At 35.0% G+C, this 27,473-nt stretch overlaps 1 protein-coding gene across 1 annotated transcript in view; it reads left to right on the top strand.

Annotated features, from left to right (window-relative positions):
- The window catches only part of CRPPA (CDP-L-ribitol pyrophosphorylase A), a 104,761-nt gene that overhangs the window by 47,872 nt on the left and 29,416 nt on the right, over positions 1–27,473 (top strand). The window contains exons 6-9 of the mRNA XM_072329079.1: positions 5,371–5,468; positions 9,719–9,808; positions 10,434–10,526; positions 13,383–13,511. Of these exons, the coding sequence (XP_072185180.1) occupies positions 5,371–5,468; positions 9,719–9,808; positions 10,434–10,526; positions 13,383–13,511 (410 nt within the window). The remainder of the gene's footprint in view (positions 1–5,370; positions 5,469–9,718; positions 9,809–10,433; positions 10,527–13,382; positions 13,512–27,473) is intronic.

The raw sequence follows: 27,473 nt of genomic DNA, 5'->3' as shown, positions 1-27,473 counted from the left end.
CTTTGCTTCATATGCACTTCTGTGTCACATGCCACTTGGTCGGGCTGCCCCTCTGCTGCCATCTGTCACACGGCAACAAAGCGTAAAGGAATATCATCAGGAAGGTGCCATACCACCAACATCTGCCTCTGATACTGTGGGCCAGCATTATAAAATAGGAGACACTACTTTCAGAGCAGCCCTCATACATTTGAACTTTTTCTAACTGTTAGAGCTACTTACAACATTTTGTGGTTTTGTGTTATATGAAGAACCCCTGTGACTAAAAAAAAAAAAAAAAAAAGCTTTTTTTTTTTTTTAATTATTACTTTTTTTTGGTCAAGGAAAAGATAATTCTAAAGGTTGCAGTCCTATGACTACACTGTCATGTCCTTTAGCCTGTGGCTGTTCTTCACAGTGCAGCAAAGAAATAGACTAGCAGGTGAAGAGCTATTCCTCAGAATAGTTACTGCTGGATGAAAACAACCCTCTTCCTCATCTTCTATCACTGAATTTTACTCTCCTTTTTGTATGTTAATATTGGTAGGTGCAGTATCACGTTTGCTTTTGGTTTTTTTGTCTACAAAGAAATGTGGAATAGGTAAACAAAAATTATTAGATATTTTTGGTTACTTGTGTTGTACAAATAACTATTTCAACTCATGATAAATGTGAACGAACTAGATAATTACTAGCAACACTTAATTCATTTTTCTTCTGTTCACAGTGGTAGATACAAATCTGTTTTGACAGACTGGAGATGCCAGGGAGAACTTCCAGAGCAGTCAAACCATTTTTGTGTAGAAAGTGAAAATTGAGTTCTGATAAACTGGTTTCTTATTTTGAATTCACTGCAAAATTTAAAACTATTTGGTGAAAAGGGTGTAATTCCAAAGCAGTGGGAATGACAGACCAAGAATAGGAAAGTAGACTTAATACATTATGAAACGAAGGTAATTCCTTTAACATATACACCTTTCAATTCATAATTTTGAGTGAGATCTTAGGACAAAGACTGCAACAGTTGTTACTGAATAGTAACGTGATCTAAAACAGTTTTGAATTTAGTATTTTCAACAGACAAAACAAGGCATAGAATAATTTAAAATTAGGTTTCATATTTAATCTAGCTTGTTTCTGGTTTAAGATAATTTAAAATATGCATTTAAGCTAAGGCATATTTTCTCCATTTTAATTTCCAAAAGCTTAAAATGTTTACACTGCACTGGAAAAATCATAGAATGGCTTGGGTTGAATGGAACCTTAAAGATCATTGAGCTCCAGCCCTTTGCTTTGGGCAGGGCTGCCAACCACTAAATCAGGCCCTAGAACAGGTGCCAGAGCCCCATCCAACCTGGCCTTGGGTACCTCCAGGGATGGGGAATCCACAGCTTCCCGTTACAATGTATTATATACTTTTCTACTATAAATTTTCTTAACATTGGTGTGTAAGAGATTATTCTTTTATACCATTGCCTCAAAGCTTAATGAAGGACACAGATGAACAAGTCCAAGCAAGTCCTGGTCAAGGGTTGAGAAATCCTTTGTCTCAGGGACACAGATAGACAAGGCCAGGGTCAACAACAGAGATGAGCTGCAGATGAATGGCTGGGAAGCAGTCTTTTGTGTGGGCTTATCTCGAGAAACGTGGCCATCTCAGGGTGTGCTGCACATGACCCTTATCCAAGCACCTCCTCCTATAAGTTGGAGCGGGACATGGCGTAACTGACAGAGAAACCAGGAGGCCTGTATTTCAGCCGAATATTTATAGGTAATGCAATCAAAACTTCTAATTAATGCATAGTCTGTTAATGGCGTTTTTGCAGGACTGTTAGGAAAGGGGATTTTTAAATATATGTGCCTGTCATTTCAATATGTATTAGTTGAGTATAAAATGTAAATATTTAATGTCACTATATAAATACAGTTGTCTGCATATGATTCTTTCTTTACTGTCATGAGCTTTGATAGAATGTGGGAATTCAATAAACAGTTGTTGCTAGGGAATAACAATGTTCCTAAATTATCGATGACCACCAAATTGAATCCCTTTACAAATCCACACAGATGAACTGTAATATTTCAATATTATGTCACTAGAAGCCAATGCGAGGAAATCTTTAATTTCATCAGGAATAATTTGTCAAATAGAAAAAATTACAAAAATAAAACTGTTTATGGAAGAAATGAATGTGTGCCAGTAACAGGGGAGAAAAAATTGGGAGGTAACTACTCAAAGTATGCAGAAAGAAAATAATAAGTGAAAAGTTTGTGAAGTTGGGACTTCTGTAACAGAACGTATGTACTTTTGACATCAAGTATTAATATCTTAAGCTAGTATCTGGTACCTCCTATTACAGCTGGTGGTGATCTTGTCGGTGTCGTATTGGGAGCAGTTAATCTTATTTGAAAGTGAACAAATGAAATGTGCCAGATAAATTGCTTTCTAAACTGCCTCTTTGTTGCCTGTACAAGGTGATCTGTGTGTCTGCACCAAGGTTACCTGAAGGAGGGGAAGTAAAATTGCACTGGGAAATCCTTGCTTTGTTGACTGATGCAACATAAGGATTCTGCTGTAGAGAGAAAGCAGCTTAATGGACTAAATTCTGAAATCTTGTACTACTTTCCTTGCAGAGAAATACAATACTTAACTGATCAGAATTTGGCAGTGTGAAAGAGTTCAACCATTTTAAACTTTATGCCCTAATATGCTCCAAATATATGTTAAATGTGTGGCAGTGTTGGGCGGTAGGGTTACTCCATAATCAAGGTACAGCTGGTAAGAAGTTAGGGAAAACTGGCAGACAGGCAATGGGCAGAAAAGGTTTCCAGGGAAATAAGTTTAAAATAATAGTAGAAGAAACCAAAGTGAGAAAGATTTTGATAGGTAATATAATAATGAGTGGTGAGCTTGGGAAGATGAAAAGGAAGGTAGGTCATGAAAGAAGGGAAGAAAAGTATATCAGTGTGTAGACAAGAGGAAACTGGAAGGAATTAGAACAAGGAAGTTCCAATTCAATAATAGGAACAAGAAGACAGTGAGACAGTGAGGATGTTGCCTAGAGAGGTTGTGTAGGCTCCGTCCTCAGGGGATTTCAAGATCCATGTGTTAAGTGACTGTCCTTACAGGCTTTGAGCAGGAGTTTGAAAAGGAGACTGTCTGATGTCCCTTGAAGTCTGATGAGGTACAAAACTCTATTAGCTGAATATTAGTATTACAGATAACAGGGCTTTAACATGGCTCTCCAGAACAAAATGATCTGATTCATCTAGAAGGGCTTCTAAAATCCAGGAGTGAAATTCTGCATGTAGTTTGTTTGTCCTCAGCCAGCTGACTTCCTGTGCTCACTGTGGTTATGCTGTACAACATAAGGATCAGCTTACTATAGCTGGCATGCAGGCAGACTTGAACGGAAAGACTGTGCTCAGCTTTTTTTCCCATAAAGCAGCAAAGGTGCAGACCATCTAAGTTTTCATACACAATTTTTTTCCGGCCACTTGATAGAGTTGATGTTTAAATTGAAAGTGAGTTTTAAACTTCAGCTAGAGGGAGAACTGCTGCTTTGTTAGATTGATTTTGTAAACAAAGAAAGATTTCCCAGACTTCCTTCATGTTCCTCTTGATCACTTAAAAGCATTCAGTATTTTTCTGATGTGTACATTTTCATTGCTTTCATTTTTTCATACTCCAGCATTGCATTCCTCCTCCAATTTAAAAATGTTTTCATCCTTCATTGTGTTTTCTTCTTTATTACATTCAAGCTGCAGCTCTGTCTTACCCTTTTTCGCTCTTTGTAAGTTAGAGGAAGTTAGAGGTTTAGGGGGGATGGGAGTGAGATGGGCTTTTATAGTTGCAGACATTCAGCAGCCTCTTGCTGGATACATTTGACACTGCTTGTTGATAGCCGACTTTTTTAAAAGAACCGTCAGTGGTAAGTTATGGTGCCACAGCCTTCTTCCACATGTGGATTTTTGTAGTAGCTCCAATCTTTCTTTATTAAATTAGTTCCAAAGAATCTGAGTTTTAGAAATCTGAAATGTCACTCTGTTTTATTATGTACATCCATCTTTTATTCTGCTTTCCTTGTCCATTACTAAATTCAAGTGGCTCCTGCTCTTTGATTTCAGTCTACCCACTCGTTGCTTTCTATTGATAAGAAATTAATTCAATATGGTTTTCCCACTGACTCATTTTTTAGACTATGCAGTTATTCTGTATTAAGTAAAAGTCAACTTTGGGTTATCTTCAGTATATATATTTTGCCCATTGAATCTATAGGAAGCTTTCTCTCACAGAAATGTGGCATTCTGTGATTTCCTGTCCTGTGAGAGCTGGTCATGCATTTTTGTTTTCTCACTTTCATCTGGTTGTGGTGTTTTAAACACAGATGTTTATTGGTCTCTGTTTTTTCTCCTTCCTGCCCCATTCTTGCTAACATAAAAATGGGAGTTGCTACCATTATTTTTGTAAAAAATTTATTAAGATTGGCCATAGTAAGTGTCCACGATTCATAGAATCATTCTAGATACCTTTTGGGATCCTCAGTGGTTAATTCACTGTTCCTGCTCACAACAATCATTTAAAAAGCACAAATAATTTTCCAATAACACTAACTTTGCATCAGTTTTAAAATTAACTCTTAGGCCTATATATCTTTTTTTTTTTTTTTTTTTTTTTTTTTTTTTTTCTTAAGGTCTTTGAGTTTACAATAAAATATGAGAGGTTTGCTTAAATAATCTTCGATGCATTTAATTGAATTTTATGGAGATTGTTTCTAAGGCTGTAGTTTCATAATTTCTTTTATGTCTTTCACTACTAGTTAATTTTGTGGATGTATTCAGTATTTGTCACTGAAGTCTTACTGAAGTCTGCTTTAAATATAATTAGACTTTAATCACGGTTTTTACATTTTTAGCTAATTGCAGAAAGATTACCCCAGACAAAGATTTATTCCGTCTGGTGTCTACTGGACCTTTTTTGTTTATTTTCTAATAGCAACTTCTTGGCAAAGGTGCTAATACTACATTCATTGGCAATGAATTGAGAAGCAGCATAAATATTTCAAGAAGTTACTTTCTTGGTGGTCATCTCATGGCAGTAATGTGGATCTGAGCAAATATCCTTTCACGGAAATTCATTATTTGAATGTGATATTTTCAAATGGTAAAAAAAATAATAATAAAAAATGCAAAAAGAATTTTAAGTTTCATATATATATTAATTATGTTAATTGTGCCTTGAGATAGGTCTTAAATTTAAATCTACAGCTGTTGAAAAGATTCTACCAGAAGACAGCAGTACATGTATTGAAGATAATGCTGAACAGATAAGTAACTGATTTATTTTTTTTTGCATGAAATAAATGTGGGCTTTTTTTTTCTTGCTTGCAGACAGCTTATCACAACAAATTTGTATTATTACTGATGTGAAGGAAGCTGTTGTGCAAGTAGGTTTTCTCCTTCATGAATCTATAAGAAGTCAAATAAAAGTAAGTATAATTTCTTGTTCTCGCAACTCATAACAAATCATCTAAATTCTGAATACAGACTCTGAGATCTCCTGCATCGCTTGAGTATTTAATAAAAAGGATTAACACCAGGTGTGGAAGTTACCAAGAATCATCTCCTGCCTAATTATGCTGTAGAGAGGGATCTTACCAATGCTTTTTAAAATATATTTATTGGATTAGAGGAGAAATTGTATCCAGACTGCAGAGAGGCCATGTTCTTCAGATTTTATGAGTTCAGTGAACCCAAATTGTTAGAAATACATTTGAGAAGAAATGCTTCTGTTACTTTAAAGTCTGAATGAAAGTCTCAAACAACTAAGAAACTTGTTTGTATGAATGTAAAGTTCAGCCTTTTGGCAGAGAAATACAGAGGTGCAATTCTCTCACAGTGAATGCTAATTGAAGCATTGCTGACTATTGATGGACATCTCCACTGACATTTAAATATCTTTTCCTCGTTCATTATTCCCACTAATGGAACTATCACATATTTTCACTTCCCAAATATGATTAACTTTTGGTAATTAGAGATATCTTGACTGATAATAGAGTAATTCTTAATTATGTATTATGCGATGGGATCACATCTTTCTTTTACACAGAGAAATAGAGCAGGAATAACTGTTCAAGAGCAATGGTTTCCAATTTTGCATAATTGTAGTTTTATAATGTATTTGGTTCATATCTGTTGATCTGCTTTTTGTGCTCGGTTACTATGGGATGTTATTGTATATTGAACTGACTGATCTACATTTTGAAATGAAACTTAACTTTGCACTTTCAGCTTTATTTTGGAAGCAATTGTATTATGGAACATCATTGTTTTAATCAATTGCATATCCACATTTTAAAATGAAAAACATTAGTAGAGTTGAATAAGATTTTTTTTCCTTGTCTGAGTAGCTGTGTGATGGGACAGAAGTCTTTTTCCACTTCGTTGATACTACATCCATTACTAGTTTTCCTTTTTTTTTTTTTTTCTCTCTTTAAACTATTCTGCAATTGGAAGAAAGACATCACTTTCCCACGTGAAGAAAAAAATGCAGTCTTTATAAAGATTGACTTAAACACACACACTGTGTATCTCTGTTTTTTAATTTTAAACACAAAAATACCACAAGAAGCACTTCCAAGCCAGAAAGAAAAAGGGAAGAACTTGTTTGAACAATCACCTTTATGAAGCTAAATTTAATAACTTCAAGTCACATCTGTGTCAGAATTAATTAAAATCTGCAACATCTTTGGATCTTTTCATTGCAGAAACGACTAGCTGTTGGGTGGGTCAAGCATCTGATCCTATGGGGCATTTGAATAATCCGTACATAAAATTACCACAAACAAGGTAATGAAAGAGTAAAATGAAAGGATTCCTACTGAAATGAGATTGAATCTTTTTTGATGGCTCTATTAAATCAGTCTAAGTGATGACATCTAGCACTTAGGTGGTAGAGACAAGGAAGGAGAGACTCTCTGTGTTAGAGAGAGTTTATTGAATCTGTAGAGCTCAAAACTGGGAATGATAATATTGAGTTGCTATTGGAGAGGATCAGGGGGAAGGCCAGTGTGGCTAACATCCTATTGAAAGTCTGTTATAGACTGCTCAACCAGAATGAAGAAACAGATGAAGTGTTCTATAGGCAGCTGGCAGAATTCACTTGGTCAGTAGCCCTGGTTCTTCTGGTGGGAACATCAGCTTACCTGACATCTGCTGGTACAGCTGAGAGGAGGCAGTCTAGGAGGTTCCTGGAGTGTGTGAAAGGTAACTTCCTAGCACATATGGTAAGAGAGCCTACCAGGGTAAGCATCTCATTAGGTCTGCTGATTACAAACAGATGAAGAATGGTCAGAGCGATCGGAAGTTTTCTTGATCGTAATGACCATAAAATGATTTTCTTCCTTGGTGAAGTCAGGAATGGGATCAGCAAAACTTCTACCCTGGACCTCTAGAGGACAGACTTTGACTGTTTAGACTGTTGGTCAAGAAGATCTCTTGGGAATCAGTCCTGAAGGGCACAGGAGTCCAGGAAAGCTGGACATTGCTCAAGAAGGAAATCTTAAAGGCTCAGGAACAGGCAACAGGCTGTCCCATGTCAGAAGATGAGCCAGCAGGGAAGAAGATAGGCCCAGGGAGATTTTGCTGACTTTGGGGAAAAAAAAATAGTTTACAATCTTTTAAGAAGGGTCACTGCAAATAAATTAAGAACAAGAGAAGGGCCACAGAGAATCTCCTGCCTTGCTGCAGGAATTGTTACCACTGAGGACAAGGAAAAGGCTGAGGTTCTCAGCGCCTTCTTTGCTTCTGTTTATAATAGTCAGACCAATTGTCCTCAAGGTTACTTAGCCCCCTGAGCTGGAAGTCTTGGAGGGGGGGAGCAGAATAAACTGCCTTCAATTGTCTGGACTACAATAATCTAGCATGCATGGGACAACCGAGGGATCAAGTCTAGCAACTATGCATTCATGAAAGGCAGGTCCTGGAATAAAACTAGAAAAGACAGAAATGATCTGTGAATCCTTAAAAACACTACATGAAAAATACTAATTCTACACATCATTGGAAAAATCATTCCTGTGTTGGGAAATGATCTGAGAAATAGAAATAGTAGTATACGTGTTATGATCATTTGATTTTCCATAACTTTTCATAACTTTGGAAAGGCACTGTGTAGAGCAACCACAGGTGTTCTAGAGTCTGCTTTTAACAAAGAAATTGATTTGTAACTCCACTGAGAGCCTTGTCAGAGACATACATACAAAAGAAAAGTCTTTTGAGTTGAGTGTAAAAATTTTTGTTTAAGAATTATTATTTTTTATTTGTTTGCATAGCGGCATGTTCAACTATTTTTTTTTTTTTATTATTATTATTTTTTTTTTCCTGGTATTCTAATAGAATGAAGTAAAAAATGATGAGATAAAGAGACATTTGTTGTTTGGTTCATAGAATTCAAACTGAATTTACTAGTTTGGAATGTGCTTAGTTTACCAAAACAATTTACATGTGCTCAGTGGTATGTAAAATGAGGATTTTCTCATCAAACATGCGTATAGCTACTTATGTTCTTGTTTGCATGTTACTAGAGTAGTATGCATGCTGTGTGAGCCTGTGCTTATTTGAGAACACATGCGTGATTTCAATGAAATCATACAAGGGAAGGAGTACAATTTGGCATCTCATGTGAAGGAAGGGCTCTTTAAAAGCTAACTGGCCTGGTACATTTACAAATATTTGAGAAGCTCTTCAGTTGGACAACCCACCAATGGGAGATGGGTGTATATGCCTATACCGCTTATATGTGTTTGTCTTGGTACCATTTTGTGATTCCGCCCCTTACAAAATATAGTCCTAGCTATGCTTACTTTTCCAAGAGAGGAATCTGGTTATTTTTCCTGAATAATATAGCTATAAAACAAAAGCTTGGTGTACAACCTTATCAGATTGTCCAAGTTAACTGAAAAATGATGCACTTAATTATTTTTGAATGTTGTGGAATGCTTAAGCATTTTAAATCCCTCTATGTTAGGGAAAAAGGAATACTTCTTTGGGTCTTGTTTCTTTTATCTTCTGAAAAGTCTTGCAGAGTGTGCTCCTGTTCATTTCATTATGTGGAAGGTTGTGAAGACATCTGGAATTTCTGATTTTACTGCAGCAGAAGTTCAATTTCTTAGTTGGTATTACAAAATAAATGTTTGATTATTCATCACAGAAATACTTTTCAGGAGAATTTCTGAATGATTCTTGTAAACAAAATAATATACCTGTGCAACAGTTTGTTCATATATACTTAATCATTTATGTTATTTTTGGTTGCATGAAGACAATATATGTGTATTTATTGAACTTTATAAAGATTTGCTCAGAATCAAAGATCTGAAATAATTTGGTTGTCTTCATTGTTTCTTTGTTTGGTTGTCTTCTTTGTTTCATCCCTGGTAACAGTTGAACATCCTAATCCAGGCAGTAGCTGTAGTATATATAATACTTTCAGGGCTCATTTTGGAGTGGTTCCCTCTAGCAGCAAATGTCAGGAAAAATTTTTGTAAACCTCTGCAGGGTGTTGTATTCTGTGCTTCACTGTTGAGTTATCTAAAGTCTGAGTATTTAATTCCTATATTGGAAATAGTATTTGCCAGTTTTATGCTATTTGAATTAACAACCTCTTTGATGATTGTAGAAACTTTCACAAATATAAGTGTAATTCACAAATTAATAATATGTATTTTTTAATCAGGTTGAAGCTATATCAGTATCTCTAAGCAAAGGCGATAGCCATCTACAGAACACCTTTTCAGGACAGTGCTACAATTTTGTTTGCATAAATGTAAGTAGGAAGGATAAATGCTTTTAATGTTTGCACATAAGCCTACTAGTAATAGCAAACAAGAAATTCATATTTGAATAATATATATTTTTTCTAACCTCTTGATGTATCTGTATTGATCTTTGTTTTTTCTGATATACATCAAAATCAACTGTTGACTTACTATTCCATTCTTTCTCTCTGGCTTTTGTACTTCCTTCAGTGTATTCTTAAACAGTCCATAAACAAGAGAGATGCAACTGAAGTGGTTTAATATTTCCTTTCGTAGAGATTACAGTGTAGTGAATTGTCTCATGAAGAATATCTCATGTGTGTAGTCATCTAACTGTGCATTGCCAGTATGGTCAAAATAAGTGTTTGGGCCCTTGTATGGCAACATAGTTGTTTTAGTTGAACTGTATATGAGATCCATCAAGATCCTTAAGCTTGTTGCATTTATTTCTTAAAGGTAATCTTAGTCTCAGTTTATTTCAAACAATCACAATTTATCTGTTTAAGGCATTAAAATATATAAACAAATGAAAAGCTATGGATCTTTTTATGGTAAATAATCTACTGTGAATTCCATTTCAATGAGATAGTTCTTTGATATTTTCAGTAATTCTAAACATTTTTGCTTACTTAGGATAAAACGTATGCCACTGAAGAAATCCAGCAGCTAGTGGATATGTTAGAAGGATCAAATATTTCTCTCTTACATCCAGTTGTTCTTATTTCGGTATGTAACTCCTATAATTTCCTATGGAAAGTATCTAGTGAAGTGTTTTTTAACAATCACTCTCTGTTTAGACTTTTGAGAGACACTGATATATCTGAATAAAATTTAAGATTAGAACTGTAGATTAAGCTGTGAAGGGTGTCATTTTCACTTCAACAAAAGTAGTGCATTTTGGCAGAAAATAAACCAACACAAGAAAAAGGTAAATTATTATGTAGTTCTGTAAGAAGTCTGTTATGGCTGTACATATTGACTTGCTAAATCCTGCTGTTGTTGTGCTCCATCTTTCCTGGGGACGCCTCAAATGATGTCATCTGCTGGAATGTTCAATAGAAAGAAAATTGAGTGGCTTTATTTTTCTATGTTGTGTAAATTCTTAAAATTTTTTAAAATGATTATTGCTTTTCTGTATTAAAAATGAACTATGAAGTACGTAGAAGTTTAACTAACATACTTACCAAAATGCTGTAAGATTGAAGATCCCATCCAACCCGTGATGGGGTGTCCACCACTACTCTGGGCAACCTGTTCCAATGGCTCATCACTCTCCAAGTAAAGAATTTCTTCCTAATATCTAATCTAAATCTCCCTTCTTTTAGTTTTAAAGCATTACTCCTTGTCTCATCACTACACACCTTGATAAAGAGTTTCTTTCCATCTTGTAGGCCCCCTTTATGTATTGTAATGATTCTCTTATCTGGGCTGAACAACCCTAAGTCTGTGTGCCTGTGTTCATGGAAGAGATGCTTCAGCTCCCCGATCATCTCTGTGAACCTCCTCTGAACCTGCTCTAATAGGTCCTTTCATACATTCATCAAAGTTGAGTAATGCTACGGTGTTAAAAACATGATTATTTTCTGTCAAACTCCTAGATAATCTCTATCTTGGACCTTGAATTAAGTCTTAATTATTATTACTTTTTTTCCTGTGAAACATGGAATGTAGGAACTTTGTTTAAATGATTGCAGCTATAATATTCTGGGGGTAATATTCCATGAGAAGTAGATATGGATGCAAATAATGGTAACACATACTCACTTTGAACCTCAGGTTTTATCCCTAAAGTAGTAGATCTTCAAGTCATTGCAGTATCCAGCACCGTTTTAAATGAAAGTGTATTTGTTTGAGCAGTCTGCTGCATGCACAACTTACTTTAGTGAGCTCCTTTTAGGAGAGCCTCAAGTCACCATCCCTGGAGGTGTTCAAGAAATGTGTAGACTTAGGGACAAGGTGGTAATGTGTTGATGGTTGGACAAGATGATCTTGGTAGTCTTTAATGATTCTATGATTCTACAAGAGGAAATGATATATTTAGTTCCTTTACTGTTGTCCAGATTACATCATTATTCAATTGTTCTTAGCAAGTACTTGAAATTTCCCAAAACTAGGCAGTGGGAGAAAAGTCTTAGAACTAGGTGGAAGCAGTTGGTAACATTTAAAACACAAATATGTGTATTTATGAATATAAGCTCTATACAATGAAGTATCATAATTACAAAAAGACATTTTGTTTTCCCATTTGGTATAGTTACGTGCTATGCTATCTTTTTGAAAGACAGCTGGAGTGAAAAGTATGTTTTAAATAACTAAAATATTAGCTAAACAAATCATTGTCTTTTATTAATCACTGGGAACTATTCAAGTCCTTTAAACTTCCGATTCCTGGAAATCATTACAGATGTTATGTCTGAGAGATAGAAACTTCTTTCAGCAGTATTTAATTAAAGTTGGGTGACCTCTTCAATAAGGCTTATAAGTGTGATTTTATTTTTTGTCACATACTAAATTTAATCTAGAAACTGAGTGTACTGTTAGTGACTTATGGGTCACTTTTGTTGTGGAAAAGCACATAAATGTTTCTCAGACTAAGTGACTCAGAAGTTTAAGCGATATAATGACATTTATATGCATATGTTTTAGGTACTGTCTGTACTGGAAGCACTGTTCTCATCTACTCTCAAAACTAAAATTGTTCCTTTTGGTGAAGAATTGAAAAGACAAACAAAGACAGCAGCTAATTGCTTCCATTCTGTTCTTGTAATCAGCAACATTTTGTTTTCAGCCTGAAGAACTGTTTAGTTTTCCATAATCAGAAAGTTCTTGTCTATTTTTTATTTCAGAATACATGCAGTATTTTTTGTGATGTTCTGATAATTGAGAACCAGTTTTATTTTTCCTTTTAGTGTTTGACTTTTTTTGAATATAAAAATGACAGGTGTTATTATTGTGTTAAATTATCTGTTTAACTAGCTTGGGACGAATGATCCCAGTATAAGGATGATCTTGCACTGGACATAATAATTACTTTGGTCCGTATTCCCTCATTTGCACTGATTGCAAAGTCTATCCTTTGTACTGATTCTTAAGGGATCTTTTTGTCCCTTTGTGTTTTATTGAAGCAAAACCGATTTAGACAACAAATATGCTACACTGAGAAATTTGTAAGTTGAAAATAAACCTTTGAAGAATGGAATTCCATTTGGAAGACCTCAAAGATTCTTGAGAAAATCAGCTTTATTTCTCCATTATCCTGATAGTAAAAATCTTTGAAAGTTAGATTAGAACTTAAAAAAAGAATGTTTGTTTTCTAATTTAGTTATTACTTAATTACAGCGTTTTGTTCTGCTTTGTTCTGGCATATTGATCTCATGGTTCTTTGAAAAGAAATACTTGTCACTAAATATGTGAGTGATGGAACTCATCCTGAATAGAACCTAACTAAGAGAAATCTTGGCTTGCCTGTGTTCTTGTGTGTGTTTAACAATGGTATGAGATATTAAAAATGGCCAGTCTAAAAAAACAATTGAAAAACACACTTGAAAAAGTGTATTTTTTTTCAATTTTGTTCTTTTGCAGGTTCACTTGAATAGTTCGGAAAATACTTCTTTCAGCATTGATTTGGAAGAACTGACTAGAATGAAGAAATTTGCAAAGGAAGTGAAGAGGAAAAATATTTTGGTTTATGGTCTCCTTATCCAACATAAGGTATGTAATTCTTTTTCTTCCTGCAAAGTATCTACTTTTGTGATTTATATGATTAATGATAGAATCTTCATCTAAAACCAAATCAAAGGGGATTAATTAGGACATGAAAAGATTTATAGGAAAGATTCTTGCCTGTTCCTGATCAAAACTGAGAAAGGCCTGTAGTTATAGACAAAAATGTTCACATTTTGATTAGAGAAGAACAAATGGCAAACACTTTTTAAAAACATATGAAAATATTACAGCTCTTTTTTCTTTTTTCCTTTTCTGCTTTGAAGCCTGTAAAAAGTAGTGAAAGTGTTTTTAATCAACGATTCTGAGGAATTTTAGTCTCCATGTCGAGATAGTGTTTGGAATTCAGGTGACAGAAAGGGCACAGCAAAGAGGTGGTGAAACAAACACTATCCATGTCTTCAGTAACAGCCAATTGCTTCAGCTGCAGGCAAAAAGAAACTGCACCTGGGCAACTTTTCTACTCATAGAAACTATTTGAAGTAAATCATTTAGACTGAGAAATGCATTCTGCCAACCAGAAAGGTAGACTGCCTTGCATCCAGTGTAGATACTCTTTTTGCTGCTTGTGTAGAGATTTTTACAACTTAGTTAAAAACAAACAAGGAAATAAGTCAAATGTTCAATAAGATTTTAGTATAGAAGGATAAATGTTGTCTTACCTGATTTTTTTAGTTTTTTTTTTTTTTAAATTGAGAAATGTTTTTGATTTTGTATGTAATTGAAGAAAATTTTCTATAGGTATACCTGACAAAAATATGTCTTAAAAAATGTTCCCCTAAATTCTGTTCACTTTTTTAAGGGGTGTGTGTGTCAATATCTGTTTATTTATGCTTTTACAGACTTATGGTGTCAACATGAATATTTTGTATGGGACTCATGTCATTACACGATAGTAGTTCCTTTCTTGTTTTTTTAACGTTGAAGAGCATGCATCTATTTTCAGACTTCTTTTGGGTGCTCTAAAAATTCAGTTTTTCCAGGGTAAATTCTGTCTTCCTATGACAAAAGTCATTTGAGTAACTGTTGAAATGTAGCTTTAAGAGGTCAAAAAAGCACTTTATCATGGTCATAATTTAAGATTATACATATGACTTGAGTGTAAGCGTATTTGTTTCCTCTTAATTGAGTGTACTGTATATTATATGAAGACAGACTACATGCACATGTGATTGTAACAGCGGTTAATAAAGCTGATTGAATGGAAATTCTTTTATAATCAGAGAGTTATAGTATGACTTAGGTTGGAAGGGACTTTGAAGACGATCTAGTTCCAACCCCCTGCCATAGATAGGGTTGCCACCCACTAGACCAGGCCACCCAGATATACGTTTAGTCCATTCAAATGTGCAGTCAAGTCCACCAAAAAGACAAATCACAAATTATTTTATACGTTTTTCAGCTTTTTGAGAAGTTGAGAATTACAATGTTTGTAAGCATCGCATGTGTTCTGGCTATTTCTTATGTCAATTCTGTTAATTCTGTGTTAATTTATTATATTACTTTATTAAATAACACAAGCACAAGTTTAATAATTAAATAAGAAAAATTACGTTTCTAGGTAATAAAAAAGCGTGTATCTTCATAGGCAAGCGCATGTGTAAGTAGGCTGAACTATCATTATTGGCAATCACTGCATTTTACTTGTCAAAGGGCAAAAACATGTAATGTTCAATGTGAGTTTCAGTTCAACTGAGTACGTGTGGCAACTGTGGGAGGCAGTGTTAGCACTTCACTTTTCCCTCCCCTACACAACATTCTACATTCATCTATACAGCCTGGGCTTGAGCTACATGCAGTTGAGCCATGAAAAATATCACTAAAATTCACATTAAATGTTAAAAGTTTATGGTCTTATGTGGTCACATTACTACCTCTTCAGGGCCACTTGTTGCCTGGTGGCTGAAGGTTGGACATGCCTGCTTTAAAATGTGTCCTGTTCACAAAGACTTCAAATCATACTTCATAGCATGATTTGAGAAGTCACCAAGGTATTTTACTTCAAGTGCAACCCACTAGGTAATAGGTCAGTTCTCTCTTTGTTTTTACTGAAGTGAAAGTTCATGTGTGTCACATTTTGATAAGAATTTGACTGTCAACAAACTTGTAAATATCTGTCCTTTTCGATATGGTATCTGTTCACTGCTTGCTAGCTAGAGTGTCTGCTGTCACACTTATATGAGTTGCTTGCTTGAGAATGGAACAGTGAATTTAATATTGGCATGATGGGGAGTCCATAGGAAGTGGAACCACAAAAAGCATCATCTGTTGTAATGCAGGATGCTTGGGCTGTTGTTGCAATTTCTGTCAGTATCCACTATCTGGAAGTCCCTGAGAAGCATGGATTATTTTGGAAGAAGAATGATGACAGATTTCTTCATGGAGCTTCCCTCTAGCTGACAGGTTATTTCATTACTATCTCTTCACAACATGCACAGTTGATACGAGCTTTTACTAGTTCTTAAATATGAGTAAAATATAATGGGCAAATAATTTACTGAGAGATATTACTATTGAAATACTGAGGTGAAATTATTTTACATTTGTAAGGTATATATATATAAGTAGGTGTGATGACATGTTGATATGAGAGAAAAAAAAGAATATATGGGCACTGGTTAAGTTCTACATTAGAAAAGTAGTTTTGTTGAAGTAAATCCAAGGAACCAAGGAGTACATTTTTGGCATTATTGGAAGTAATACGACAGACTAAGATAACGTATGTCTTCATTTGTTAAATGCAGTGGTTATTTGATATTTAGAAAAAAATATTTAAAAATTCTATGAATATTTTGTACTCCAAGCAGTTAGTCAGGAAAATTAAAGGAAAAGGCTTTAATATGCTATTTAAAAGAACTGCTTTCTACTTTCCATTTGCTCAAACCAAATGCATGTTCACAGTCTGTACACAAGCAGTTATTTCTCTTACAAACATTATGCATGGAGTACCAAAATACTCACATTGATTCCAAGTTTGGATCCACTCCATAACAGCTCTAGATTGTATGATGAAAAGAGCTTTGTTTAAATTTCCTTTAAGAAAGTATTTTTAAAGTTCTTTAAAGAAATTCTATAAAGTTTAAAAATGATTTGCATTTTTAAAAGGCAGAGGTAGAAGTCAGTATTCACAGAAAATTCCGCTCTGAACTCATGGAGTATGTTTTTGAGGATTTTTCACCTGAGTTAAAGGAAACAGCTGATAAACAAAGTGAGTTAAAAAGAGAGAGAGAAATCCAGTTTTAATAGAAGATAGTAGTAGTCTGTGGTGGTGACAAGGTTGAAAAAACACCAAGTGAGTACAAGTACCTTAGTCTGAAAATTATGTTGATTGGTATAGTATTATATATCACATTGGAGTATTCTTTTGTATTATTGTATTATCAGTTTAATGTGAAATAGTTTATTCTGCAAACTAGGAGAAAAAACTATAAAGAAGAAGCCAAGTTAGTCTTGAGTGAACACGGTTTACTCAGAAGAATTCTAATGAATGAGAGAATACAGTAGATAATGTCACAGTATTGTATCCATGTATTGTATCCATTGTATGTCATACAAACTGCAAGATTTCAGAGGGAACCTCAACTGCATGTGATGGTTCTGTGTTCTGAACAATGGAATTAATACTGAAATGGAGCCTTGATATAAAAAAAGCTTAAGTTCATTGTTATTTGGTATATATATATTATAATATATCATGTGGCTAATTAATTTAATGAATTCAAGTATGTCAGTTAAATTTTGAAAAATACTAGTTAGTCCATATACTACTATTCTTCATATTAAAGTAATAATCTCTCATGACAGGATAACAGTCAACTGATCTTTGTGTCAAAAAGCGAATGGATAAACAGTGTTTCATCAATACAGATTTTTAAGGTTGCAATAAGGGTTTTGGTCTAAGAGTTTCAGTGATGCTTTTGTTACTTTTCACACAGAATAAAAGAAAAAATACAATCTGGAAAAAAAAAACCAAAACTTTAATAATGTGAAAGTTGATTATAGTACTGTGTTAATCTTACTTCAGAGAGGCACTGACAGAGCATCTTATCAGTACAGCAGTTACATGCTAAGACTTGCTTAGGGTAGGCAAGGTGGCCTCAAATACTTTTGTCTCTGAAATAGATGTTTGATTAAGGCAAACAAACTAATCACTGAGATAGCCAGAAAAATCACAGCCCACGCCCTACAGAAAGACAAATGGTGTAATAGAATAGTTGTCATGAAGTTGTTTGAGACCAAAATAAACTGAAGTGTGAGTAATTTCTTTTACAAACATGCTGCACATTTGTTGTAGTCTTTGAAGTACTTGTTGAAGACTTCTGAAAACAAGAGGTCCTTCTACAGTGTGTTTGGTAACTGAGGAAGCACTTTGCGTACAAAATGTGGGGGGTTTTGGTCTGCTTTGGTAAAACTGTAAAGGCAAAAAAAGATCCCTTAAAAACAATATTATATGTAGGCATTAGGGCTGTGGTTCCTAAAACAGGAAGCGCAAACACAAATGAGACCATCCAAGTGTCATAGCAGAAGATGCTTTGGCAACTGGAAGTGAAGTAATGAACCTGAAGGGCATTTTAAGTAAAAATCACCAGCAAGTTGCTGATACCTCACTCAAGTAGCATAATCTTGCAGACTGTTCATTCTTTTGTCAAGGGGCGAGTGAGTGATGAACTAAAGTGCCAGAATGATCTGTGTTTTTAAGTGTGTGGGACTGAGAGGGAAACCAAATCCAGCTTGAAACTCTCTATGTGAATCACCTTACTGAAATTTATAAGCTTATTAATACAGAGGCCAAGAAAGTCATTCACCAATACTGATGGATATTTATGGAAACTAGACACTATTTGATCCTTCATAATTAATTGTTTTGTACTACAATCTGAGATTAGTTATGACTCCATATTTGCCAGAGGTAGAACTGATATGATTAAAAAGTTTGCAAGCAGACCATTAAATAAAACTATAGGTAGCTCTTGATGGAAATTTCAGTGAATAGAAGATGTGGAACTATTCAGTGGAACTGTATTAAGGTAATACTCAAGAAATCAAACAGAACTACTCATTTTCCTTGGGAGTGGGAAATAGTTAACATCTGTAATGTTTAACTTACCTTCTAATCAGATTTTTTTTAGTTCAGTTGAGGTTTGAAAAGGATTCGTTTGCTTTGATGAAAAAGAAACTTGGTAGACAATCATTGCACTTCATCAGCATTTTTACACGCATGAGAAATTACGGATAACTTTCTGACCCAACTTGATGAAGAGAAAAGTCTTTGCTTTTTTTTTTCTCCAGGATCAGCATTCATTCTTAAATCTTGCTTTGTGAATGTGTGTAAATCTGGGTGGACTTTGTTCAGAAAATCTGTGGTCAGAAACAGTAGTCAATTTTATTGATTTGATCATCAGAATTCTTTTGTCTGTTAGGCTTGCTCACATAAAAAAAAAATTTAAAAGTACTCCCAGAAGTAGCACAGTTTTAAAATGTGGTCTTACTACTTGTAACAGATGTGCATTATCACATTTCTATATTTTTTCCATTAGATGAAAATTTGTTTTTGTCAGTGAAATATTTATAGTTATTACAGAAAATGAGTTCGAAGTTTAATGCTTGCAAAACAGAAGGTTGTATAGCTCCAAATAAATATTTTGAGTCAGGAAAGAATATAAACACTTGTGTTAAATTATTTAACACAATTTCTGGAAGTCTTACTTTTGCTTTAAGTGTTCTTGTGTTACTATTTCAGGAACCAGAAGTGCATGCTGCTGATTTTAGTAGGTACTCGAAGCCTGGTGCATGATCATATTGGTCAACAAATTGTCATTGTGATTTTTAGGATATTAAAAAGTCTATCCACCTTGAGTTGGTGCATAGGTGCTCTTAAATTTGCTTGCTCAGATTCTCTTACAACCTTTCTCTGCCATTTCCCTCACTTTCTTTTCCTCGTTTCCCCTTAAGTCTTCATCCTCCCTTGGCAAAAATAGGTGATAAATTAATGGATTTAGTACAACTGTCAGCTTTATTAAAGGCACTCAAAACATTTCCACAAGCTAACTTTGCAGTGCAGTACTAAATTCCCAGTCAGAAGAAGTAGAGATTTTTGTGAAAAGAATTGGTTATCTTTTGGGTTTTCATTAAAAAATTGTCTAGGTTTTTATCAGGGGAAGACTGGAAACTTGTTTAATTTGACTCTGCTCTTACAACTTCAAGGATTTTAACAAGCTGCGTAGAATATGACAGGATCTGTGTTTTATGCCTTTTACACACGACTCTTTTAGACTCATTTCACTACTGAACTTTTAATAGGACATCACCGTGTCAGCCAAAGTGATTAGGGCACTTTCGCTTCAAAATATAGCCTTTGTAAAAAATGGTCCTTAAACTTCCTTGATTTCGTAGCCCATTTCAACCATTCTGGGAATGTTAGTCAGCAGTGGCTCTTGACTGTTTCTTTTTGTGGAGATTTTAATTGTATAAAATAATACTATTCTACAGTAGTTTAAAGGCATGGAGTAGAATTTTGGGGAACAAATGGGTTCAAAAGGGGAAATGACAAATTCTCTTGGGGGAGGGGAGATAACGCACTTTTCTAACTTGCTACATTGCGTGGTTTAATTACTTTAGATAGTTCAGTGTGTTAGGGAATAAACACTGAATTGGAACCATTTGCAAAAACAAATATTATGAATATCAAATCCAGGTTTGATCTTCAAATCTGTTATTGGTTATCTGTTATCTGACATTTTTTCCATATTAAGAAAACTTTGATGTTGACCTACTATCTTTTATTGGAAACATATAAACATTTAAAAAGAAAGAATATTGACATAAAGCTGTGTTTGCAAACAAACTGCTTTTAACTTATTTTTTCCATTGCTAACCTGCTTAATAAAAATATGTGACGTCCATTGTATTTGTTTGCGAACAGTGCTATGATGCCTGGCTTAAAACAGTGCTTATATTTTTAATCCTGGAGTAAGCTGGGCATCAGACCAACAGCATCAAAAGTTATTCTTCTCACCTTTCTTACATGCTGTCCCCCAAAGGCATCATTTAGCAGGTACCCAAAATAGTCACCGATAGAGATGAATACATCTGCTTTTTTTGGCTTTAGCTCTGAATATATGGAAGAGCAAAACAAGAAAAGAAGCTTATTAAAATTGCTGGGTATACTTAAGAGGCATTTTGAAAGTGTAACAGGCTTTCTATTGTGTTCATTTCCTCATGTTTTTTATATTTGTACACACTTCTCTAAGGAAAAAAACAGAAAAGAAGTGGCAGAAATTTTTCATATGACTCTTCCTCCCCCCTCCCACCCCCAGCTTTGTAGGCTTGGTTTGGAAGGGACCTTAAAAATCATCTTATTCCAACCCCCTGCTGTGGGCAGGCTTGTTGTCACCTACAAAATCAGACTGTCCAGGGCCCCATCCAACCAGGCCTTGTATGCCTTCAGGGATGGGGCATCCAAAGTTTCTATGGGCAACTTGATCTCAGCATTTCTCTGAGTGTCCTATTTCTACACTCCCTGATAAAGAGTCACTTTTCATCTTTATTGGAAGGTCACTGTATTGTTTCCCAGAGAACCTATTATATCAATTCAAATTTAGTTTTTATAGCTGAAGTATAGAGCAAATAGGATTTTATGGAGTTAATGCTAGCTCAGCTAGTAACACTGATACTGTTTCAGTATTTTACTGTAGTCATCTTCTCTGGGAGATGTGTTCTCTTCCAGGTTTTGTATTTAATTTTATGGCAAAGATGACGAGCAATGCCACATTTTCTACAGGTGAAGATATCTGTTATGCTTCAGAATTTTTTACTGTTCCATGTAAACTTCCACTATATAACTTCCTCAGTGTAGTTGATCTGGTTGGGATGGAGTTAAGCAGCTCACATAGTTCTGTTTTAGATTTGCGACAAAAACAATGCTGATAGCACACCTGTGTTTTAGTTATTTGCTGAACAGTGTTTGCACAGTGTCCCACCAGCAAGTAGGCTCAAGGGGGTGCAGGAATCTGGGAAGGAACAAGGTCAGGACAGCTGACCTCAGCTAACCAAAGGGGTATTGCATGCCACTTAATCTCATGCTTAGCAAAAAAATAAATAAATAAAATAAATAAATAAATAAATAAATGAAGAGAAAGGAGTTTGGGGAGGTTAGATATCTTTCTCTTGGGAACTGGCTGGACATCTGTCTGCCCATGGGAGATTGTGAGTAATTGCCTTTGCATCATTTGCTTCTCTTTTTTTTCACTCCTCTTTTGCTTATTAAGCATTTTTTATCTCAAAACACAGCTTTTTTTCTTCTTTTCCTCTTCCTCTGTCCCATAGGGGTAAGTCCTGGAGGGGAGCAAGTGAGCAGCTGTGTGTTGCTTGTTTGCTTACTGGGGATTAACCCACAACACAATCTGTAGCGTAAGGAATTTTGTTACTATATTTGACCAGGAAAGCTTTTGAAGTTCTTCAGCCGTTTAAACCCCAAAAGAACTTCCCATAAAATGGTACCTTGTTAGTAATTGAAGCTACTATATGTTTTTTGCTGCAGTTGTCAAGGTGTGGTAGTTCTTAAAATTTGTACAGTGGAGGCAATGGCCATTAGGTCTATATTGGAGTGTTAATTTCCTCTTTCACCCTCTCCCTCTACTTACAAGAAGGAATCAAGAGATCCAGTCCCAGGCTGAATTTTGGGTATTTCTTTACAATGGTTGGAAGCAGCACTTGAGATTCCTATTTGTGTTTGAGTTATTAAGCCACAGGTCATGTTTTTTGCTTAAATCAGATTGGTCATATGGAAGTCATCCATTATGGAACTTACTGGGTGCTGAACTGCATAAAAAAATGACGCATGATAGTTATAATCTTGGTGGCAAATGCTCTATAGTGTCAAGAATGTAAAGTGCACTTTACTCCCCCAGGCACAGCCTTCTGGTGTCGGTGAACTTTTTAATTTTTAACATTGTTTGGGAAGATAGAAGTAAAACATATCAAGATTTTGGAATAAAGTTATTGGGAAATCAGTAACTTCTATAGTTTAGCTTAGTTAAGTATTTTTTACTCAGTTACTGATAGAAACAAAAGTTGAAACTCCTTGCGCTACTTTTTAGATCTTTCCCACCACTTATTTTGTATTGTCATCAAATGAAACCATAACTTTTTTTGAGACATTTCTACATTTTATTTGTCACCTGTGCCTTAACAAACTTCATATCACCATAAACTTGTGTTGTTGCTTGCTCATTTATACGGCTCATTTATGGATGTGTTGAACAATGTCGATCCTGTAACAGATCCCAAATGCTCTGTCTGGATACTGTTGTAGGAATATAATTTACTCCTGTCCTCTCTGTTCCATATTTTAAGCTTATATCCATGACAGGGCTTCTGTCTTATATTGTGATATCTCAGTTTTCATAAAAACATTTGGCAAGGAATTTTGTTGAAAGTGTTGAAGATCTCAATATATTAATGACATCAATTATTTCTTTCCTATTACCTCTTTTTCTTTCTTTCTTTCTATCTCTGCTCTTTTTTTGTACTCTGTGTCATTGTGATTCCCTTGTGACCTATCACCCTGGGCTGGCTTTTCAGCAGATATTTGCCCATTACTTCACAACACAGTAAATAAATCTGCTTGATTTATAACTGTTTTGATCTCTGAAGATTCCACCAAGCAGAATCTTATAAAAAATGTGACTGTTTATGTTTGAGTTTGGTTCAACCTGCGTGGTGCTGGCAGCAGTGTGAATGCTTGCTTTTACCAGACCCTGTGCCTTCAGCTTTGCCACCGACTCAGTTTCTCCGTTCCAGGGGTGACATGTACTAAGTATCTCTGAGTTGTGTTAATCCCAGTGTTCAGTGCTTATACTTATCAGTCCAGGTGTTGAATTATGTAGGCAAAATTTTTAGCAAAGCATCTGAGAGAGAAATAATGTATGATCCCTACATAAAAAGCAATATGTTGAAGTATGCTTTTTTAATCCTGATTGCACTAAAACTTTTATGTCCCCAAGTTGTGCAGTCTGAGAAGCTTGTTCCTGGTCTGCAAGATCCTTCATTATCCAAAATGAGAGAAACTGACTTTAGAGCTGGGTCACATTCTAGTGCTATAATTCAGTTTTTGATTTTTCTCCTCAAAGCCCGCTTTGTGCTTGCAGTGTTTAAAGCACAAAGATTACTCTGTGGAATTGTGTCAGGGCTGTCTTTAGAAGTGCATGAAGTTTGTGAATTAGAATTGTTGCTCTTGTCAGAAGGGACATCATTTGCATTTTTCTCTCTGATGTTGTGAGTAATCTTCCTCCCTCTTTTGATACTGCTGCTGAAAGAAAAGACGTCAGTTCCCTCTGCATGAAGTGAATTATTCCTTTTCAGGACCACCCTGTCAAAATAGCAGTGAAGATACTGTTCTTGGGCACTTATTTCTAATTCTGTTGATAAGAAATTTTAATGGGAAGGTTTCCCCTCCTTTACCAGTTGTATATGTTACACAGTAATGTAAGTCTTGAAGGTTTAAGATGTTGTTATGTAAGACATGGGATAACTGTGCAAAACATAGATGTAGTAGCCCAGAGTAGAGATGAAATTTCCTGAATCTGTTTCTAAGATAGACTGGAGAGGAGTTTGACATTTGTACTTGATGTTTGGGCAGAAGAAAACTTGAAGCAAATGTGTGACATTTCAGAGTCTGCATTCATTTCTTGAATTTTCAAAGCCATCCATAAAATGCTCCAGATGCTTTCATTAGGCTGGAGTTTAACTTTTGTTTTCCTTCCTGAAAAAATAGTTGGCATACTGCAATGATTATGGCCTAAAATATTTACATTCATTCAAAGCGATTGAAATATAGAGGTTCAAATAAATGCATACAAATACAAATGAACCTTGCTGATTTTGTTATTTTGAGATTTGTTTGACAGTAATTGGTGTGAAGGGATTAATTTTCTGAAAATTTGGGTGGAAAAAGATTCCAGTGAAAAGTTTGAATTCCAACTATTTTATAGTTATATTGGCACGGTGTAGTGTATTTCTTCCAGATGAAATATTTTACGATAAAAACATTATTTAAGCATTCGTTACGTGGGTGAGTATTACATCATCCCACAGGAAAAATTCTTACTGTAGAATTCTATTATGGAATAGATGTGTAAGAGGGGAGATGCATTTAGGTAAGAATGTTGGTGCACATCTTCTTTAAACTTCTTGTTTGTTTTGCTATGCTGTCTTGAAAGCACATTTTTAGGAGAAATTGCATGTACCAGATGCTGATTTATTGTGTGCACATTTTAAAGAATGCAAAGTTAGATAAAATAGATTATTAATGCGATATGTATATTCTGGTAAATTTGTACTTAGATGTTTAATCCCACAGGAGAGCCTGAACTAAATGTGACTCTAACAGAGCATGGTTTTAGGTCAGTCACTGTGGGAGGCTGTAGGTCACTTCTGAGTTTCTATACTTATCTCTGGCAGGGAAAGGTTGGTCTGATAGAAACTATGTCTTTTCCTGTGTGCATGAAATAAGTAGATAACCTGTAATGACTTTGATACTGTGGTAAACGTGCATTACAGAAGCTGTTTTAGGGAACGAAGATGAAGTTTCTGTGAGAATCACCAGTTGGTAATTCTTGAACGTGTTCAGAATGTTGCAATCTGTAACTGATAATTGCTTAGTTTCGAACTGAGAATTAACATTTAGCAAATTTGCAACAGTGATCAGTAGACATAAATTGAAAGAAACACTTTCTATCACTTCTTTCTATCACATGCATAAAGCCATTTTACCAGCTGATATAATCTCTTTGCTGAAATGGTTGATTGCAAGAATGAGAAAGGGGATAAAATTCAGTGAACACAGGAAAGTAACTGCTGAAAATTCCTCATTGTTTTAACAGCTTTTCAGAGGTTATGACAGAAAGAGAAGTATCAGAGGTGTGCCTGTTCTCGTTAGTTATTAGTTCTGTCAGTGGTACTTATTTTGTTAGTAGGGCTTGTGTATATAGTGGAAAAGCAGATATGATTTTATGTGCCAACAGCTTCTTGTTACTTGGCCTATAAGAGCTTGGAAGTGGTGTGTTCTAAAAGGGCTTGATTTGCTATTTCATTGCTGAACAAAATCAGTGGCTAACATGTACAGAACTTCAGAAAATGGAGTGAGAAAAAATGTGATTGACCATCCACACTCTACACACAGGAGACTGTTAGTCTAAGTGAACATTCCCATCTTTGCCCTCCTTCTGTCTTGGTTTTAGTACTCTTGTCCAGCTCATGTAAGTGACAAGATACAGCTCATCTAAAACACATTTTTTGGTGTACTGAACCCTTTCTGATTTTTTGTCTTTGGGAAAGAAATATTATGTAATTAACTCTAAACATTTCTCACCTAACTCTGCTACAAACTAGGCCATTCTTCCCTTTTATTCAGCAAGTATGTATGTTTTGTGCTAATTAATATTATAAAGTTAATATAAACTGCTTGGAGGCTGAGCGGCTCAGTGCCTAGTTATCGCTTATGCATTTTCAGTTAATAGGGACGTGAACAGTATATTTCCAAGTACATACTGAGATATACTGAGATGTTCAGGGATTTTATTCAAAAGCAACCTGTTATTTTTCCTCCAGTTATCTGCCTGAATCACACTAATGTTTAGTTACATGTTGTTTCATAAGTCAAGATCTTTTTTTATGTTGCCTTTTGAAAATGACACTCTCACTTGCTTCAGGTCAAAGTCCATTACAGGCTAAAGTGCTGCAATGCAGCACAGTTAAGACAACTTTTTATTTACAGAAAAAGAATGAAGAGGACATTTATTTTAAAACAGAGTTTTTCCTAAACGTGTGTAGTAGCACTGATGAACCCATCAAAGTGGTGTAACCACAGCTGTAACCCACATGCTGTAGATATGTAAGAGTTGCAAGTATGAACTGTTTTCTAGAAGCAGAATAGCTGTGTTTAAGATAGTACTTGCCAGCATAATTAGGGATGTGAAAGATCAGATTCACTTGGGATAGGAATGTTGGACAAAATAGCTCTGAGGGTGCTAATTTATAGCATAAGCTTTATCATTGACTACTTTGGTGTTAATTAGTCTTGGCTAGTACAGTCCTATGATGTTGATCCAATGTGCTCTTTTTTTACTGTGATTTTATCATTAGTAGCAGCATGTTTATTATTTCTGTAAGCTTTAGGGTGCTCTGTAAGCAAGTTGATATCCTTATATGTTGTGTTTAGTTTCAGTTTATGTCATCTCTATCTTTCAGCTTTGTTTGGTAACTAAACAAAATACAAGATGCTTACAAAATTGACCAAAATTCTCACTTAAATGTAGGATGGTCATCTTGGGTAAGATTAGGAAAACTCCCTTAGGTCAAAATAAGCACCTCGTTTTTAAAGTGCAAGAATGGACTATAGGTGTGAATGACCTAAGTGGCTAATTGGAACAGAGGTAATTAGGACTGCATTATGGATTTTCTAAACTACCCTGTTGGGCATCTCTTGGTGAGACTGTTGAGATGCATCCTTGAGCTTGAAGAAATAAGAACCTTGCTACTAATAACTTCCTGTTAGTTGAGCTAACTTCTCATTAGTTCGTTATTGATCACTTTGGCTTAGTAATGAATTTATTTGACTTTTCCTTACATTTTCTTTTTCTTTTTTCTTTTCCATAAAACTTCATCTGCTTTATCCAAAGTAATTTTTTGATTATATGCAGTTCTATTGAAGACTAATTCTGTCAGACTTGTGATCAAGAATTCCCTGTGTACAAGAAATTATATGCAGTTGTGTAATTGTCATGGATCTAAATAATTACCTGTCTTTGAGGATGTATACTAACAGCAGCAGGTATTCTCCAAAAGCTTCATGAAAAGGAAGCAGAAAGTAACATTGATGGTATGTATTCTGAAGTGCTTTCTAGCTGAAGAAAGAACATAGACAATTAAAAAACACTTTTGAATACATGA

This window comes from Excalfactoria chinensis, chromosome 2, assembly GCF_039878825.1.
Source record: "Excalfactoria chinensis isolate bCotChi1 chromosome 2, bCotChi1.hap2, whole genome shotgun sequence".
Lineage (NCBI taxonomy): Eukaryota > Metazoa > Chordata > Aves > Galliformes > Phasianidae > Excalfactoria > Excalfactoria chinensis.
Note: the sequence above shows the minus strand (reverse complement) of the source record. Positions and strands in the feature narration are given on the sequence as shown.